General features: G+C 37.2%; 1 protein-coding gene across 1 annotated transcript; it reads left to right on the top strand.

Moving 5' to 3' along the window:
• Positions 1–1,068: 1,068 nt before the first annotated feature.
• Positions 1,069–3,774, top strand: LOC144648735 (uncharacterized). Its single transcript, XM_078508208.1, has 3 exons — positions 1,069–1,121; positions 2,408–2,688; positions 3,494–3,774. The coding sequence occupies exons 2-3, from the start codon at positions 2,421–2,423 to the stop codon at positions 3,586–3,588; spliced, it is 363 nt and encodes a 120-aa protein (XP_078364334.1). The 5' UTR covers positions 1,069–1,121; positions 2,408–2,420; the 3' UTR covers positions 3,589–3,774.
• Positions 3,775–4,572: the final 798 nt, after the last annotated feature.

Genomic DNA, 4,572 nt, shown 5'->3' with positions numbered 1-4,572 from the left:
CGCATTGCGTGCATATGTCTAACAGGAAACGAGTGAAGGAGTGATGGAGTGAAGGAGTGAATTCACTTCGCCCACTACAACTCTTTTCCGAGTTAAAAATGGGGTCTAACTTGCAAATTTTAGCCTAACAGGTTCTTAAATGTTAAGCCTGGTTTTCACTAGCGACGCAAGCACAAACGCAAGCATAAGCGCAATCGCGTAAAAAGGACAAATTTTGATCCTTGTATTTGTGCTTGCCGCAAGCACAAGCACAAGCATAAAACTGCAATGCGCTTGTGCTTTTGCTTGAGTCGAAGCCGTTTTCACGGTAAAATAAAAGCTGTTATTCTTGCGCTTGTGCTTGCGTCGCTAGTTAAAACCAAGCTTTAGGTTCTTACTCGCGGGTTTTTACTGTACCACATTAATTAATCATTAATCGTTCAGTATAGGACTTGTTTTGCGCGGTTTCACATCGATGGCTATAGAAGGAAAAGTGTTTCAGAGTTTCAGACAATAAGTACATTATTCATATAGGCCCGACCACGTTTGAATTCCTTCCTGTAATATAAGCCTGGTTATATGCTTTGCGATTAAAACATTGGGAAGAAAAACGTGCTGTTTCCATTTCATTTGCATTTCAAATTGGTAAAAGTGTTTTCGTTACAGTTTATACCGGCAAATTTTATAAGTTACGGAATATAGAGAGTTCAATGAAGAAATTACCACATCAATTAATCACCTGATGGTTCAGTTTAGGACCTGTTTTGCGCTGTTTCTCATCGTTATATGTTTAGGGGAAAATGTTTAGACGTTAAGTACCTAATTCCAAATATAGGCCCGACCACTTCTATATTATAACCCTGCCCAAAAATAAACCTTCAAAAATCAATACTAATGGGAAACCAAGCATGTTCTGCACTTTCTAAATCGAAAAATTACGCCTGTATTGTAACACTCCAGCCAAGAGATCAAGCGCAAAGTATATGGCGCAACTAAATCAGCCGACAATCCTAATATCAACTTCCCGTTTAGTAAAGTATATTACGACCTGAACTTGCAGAAAAGAACCATTCTGTATACATCCAGGATCGAGATTTGTCTCCGGCGGACAGCTGTAATCTTGAAAGTAAACGCAACATAAGGTAGGACAAAGGCATTTGCCGGTTAAAGGTTTCGTCCTTGTCAGCCAACTTTGTGTCAACACTGAGATTCGGATAAACGGGTTACATACAGGGCCGTAACTGGCAAGAGGCAAGACGAGGCACTTGCCTCGTTTAGATCAGTTTTAACCCAAAATTAAAAACAAAATATGTTTAGTTGGGAAAGTAATTCCCAGTTGAACAAGATTGAGTTTTCCAAGAAATACCTTATGAAAAATGTTTTACAAAGAGTTTCAAAGCTTCTAGTTCTCCAATTTTCCCGGGAGGGCATGCCCCCAGAACCTCCTAGAAAGATTTTGCCTCGACTGTGCCAAAGGTCTGGTTACGGCCCTGACATAAATTCCCTTTACCGGGTGTTTTTATAACGATTTTAACTACGGCATTCTGCACGGACCATTTCTGTACAATTCTGCAGATTTCTCGTTACCGTCAAAATTTCAGTCAAAAAGTATATTACTTCTAGAGAATCTGACACGATTGTGTAAATCAAGAAGTTATCGGTTGTTTGAACAGAAAGCGTTTTTTATATAACAAGGGTAGTTAGACCTAACAAACCGAGTACCTATATCCCGGTGACTCTTAGAATGCAATCGGCTTCCATAATCAGAACTCTTAGGAAATAGGAAGATTTTTATTTTATTTTCGGGCTTCGACTGTAAGCAACGATAGCAAACACTTTATCTTTTCACCACACATATGTGATTTTCAATTGCAAAAAGATTGTAAGATAAAAGTTTAGAATACAGAATTTGTTAGACCACAATCGCACGGGTAATACTCTTCAAGGGGAAATTATTCCTGACTTTTGTTTTAGAATACCTAAACCAAGGGTTTTGACCGCTATCCTTAGAGTGTCTAAATGAATTATTACACTGTTTTTACCTTGCTTCTATAAGAAAAAGGTAACTCGACTATTCGCTCTTAAAGAAAAACACTCGGTCTAGTAGTTTGATTGTTTTAATAGCTAGACATACATGATCAGTTACTGGATTACAACACGTATTTAACGGGGGCGAGTCCTTTTCAAACCGTGGACCGTCTATCTCGTCCGTTACAATTACTTTCATATGTTTGAATTCGTCCCGTTCCCGAGACATCATTAAATACGTACTAATAATAATGATGATGATGATGATGATGATGATGATGATGATAAAGTTGTAATTTGTTGTAAGCTTTTTATATTTTGTATTGTATTTTCTCCGGATCGACAAAGCATTTTCAATAGTCACTGTTTTGACTCATTTTTTTGCCTTTAATTGCCACAGTTCATGATCCAAAATGGCATCCTTGATCAAGCTGGTCCATGTACTTATCGTGTTGAGCATAGCTGCAGATTTGATTAACCTGGGAGGCCACTTGTTCAACACTAATCCAAATGGTGGCGAAATCAGTGCGCACTACTCTTCATTGCTTCTCCCTGGAGCTAATGGCTGGGTATCATTTGTGACGAAAAGTGCTATAAAAGCTGCTAAGAAAAAGGCAAAGAACCAAGCTAAGAAGAAAGGAAATGCTAGAAACAAATCTAGAAAAACCCAGGGGGGTTCAGGCAAGTGACACTTCCGTTGTTGGCTCTGAATTAATTGCGTAGGGAGAAAACTAGTCCAACACTACCGCATCAATAAATGTTATAGAAGAAGTACAATAGTTACACAGTCATGTAAGTATTGTGAAGACATAAAACGCTATAAGCCTTTTCCTAGTTGTATTTTTCTCTGCATTTAACGTTTCAGTGTGGAAACACGTGTTTTTTTTTTTTTCACTTTGATATTTCCCTTCTACATGGTGCGTTAATCCCTAAACAATCACTTTCAGTTACATCATCAATTATTTCAGTCCCAGCACCTTTCGATTTTCAAACAAGGGCATAGGCAGATTTATAGGGAAGGCAGAGGGTATCGTTCCCTTTCCCCTTTGTTACATCAAAATTTAAAATCTGTCACGCATTCGAAGTATTTATAACTTTTTCGTCACAAATGCTTTGAGAATGCAGAAAATATCATCTTGAAGAACCTCGATTTTTACATTTTCTGGGGAAATATCTCCGCTACCCTCGAAGTTGTTATACCAAAGCCTCTGTTTCTGAATTTCTTGGATCCACCCTCTGGTACAACACTCCAATTCTTTTATAATATACTCTGTATGGGAGAACTTTTAATAGAAAGAGAAATAAGGAACAGCTGCAGTGTACTGTATGAGAAACTCATTCAGTTATGAATTGCATATTTCTGTTTCTGTCTCAATTTTTCTTCAATAAGTGCTAATACCAATCCAAAGTGCTTTTTGTTGTTATCACTCTTTCTCTCAGAATGCGTCTTTTACATCTCATATATAACCTTTTTTTTTTATTTCAGAGCACACTAAAAATTCACGAAAAAGTACCAAGGACAAACACCAAAAAGGACAGGCCAGAAAGAACAAGGAGCGCTCAAGAGGAAGAAAGGGATAAACTAGTGCCTTCAGTTTTAATTTGAGCTACCAGTCAAACTTTAGTTGACTATGTTTAACGTTAAATTAAGGTGCCTTCACTTGGAAACTAGTTGAACCTGCCTTCTTCAGTAAATAAGGTTCCATAATTTTGTTATGGAATATTGTCAGTGAAAGTAGAATTCTGTTAATTTTGCAACAACGCAAAGGAAAGTAAACTGTATAGGTGTTCTGCACCTGCTCTTAGAACAAAACAGCTCTAGGTTCTATTTAAAGGGTGCGAAACGTAAATATAAAATAACGTTAGTTGTTACAATATCATTGGCTACAATTCAATGATATAAAAGATCCCGGAGGTTAGAAGAGCATCCGCGTGGCCCATCCATTGAGTTAAATTCCCCAAATACTCAAGCTGTAATTATTGTGTCTGTGTGGAATATCATGTGCGCAATTTGTACATAAATACCACCTGGGATTTTGCAAAATCCACAACACTCGTTCAAAATAACCAACGCATCGAACGTGTATTTAAATAATTTGTAATATAATATGCAGGTTGTTTAGGGAAGTCCTCCATTTTCCTGATTTATTCGAGAAAACAACTGTTTTCTATATAAATTTGGGCCCTTGTTTCTCTCCGAGCTGTAAGTTGAAGATGTCATCTCAACGGTTCGAGCGACATTTAATACAAACTAACACAATCACATAAATTACCAAAACGAGATAGAAGTTCCCTTTCAGCATAAACGTTTATTGTTTTTCTGCCCTTTGAACTTCAAAATAGCTGTACGTGAGCACAAAGTTAACATCGACTTACTTTAATTTTACTTCCGCGACGGAAGTAAATCCTAATAAATCTTAATAAAATTAATACCCTGGATCTAACAGAAGAGAAACTTACTTAGTTCAAGGTAGGACAGACGTTGCCAAAATTCTTTCATTTTTTCCTATATTATAATATTGCAGTGATAACGTAGTTGTATGGTACAATTTTGATGTAACTTCC

The sequence above is a fragment of the Oculina patagonica genome, chromosome 4, assembly GCF_052425735.1.
Source record: "Oculina patagonica isolate OP01 chromosome 4, crgOcupat, whole genome shotgun sequence".
NCBI lineage: Eukaryota > Metazoa > Cnidaria > Anthozoa > Scleractinia > Oculinidae > Oculina > Oculina patagonica.
This window is presented reverse-complemented; position numbering and strand designations above follow the sequence as displayed.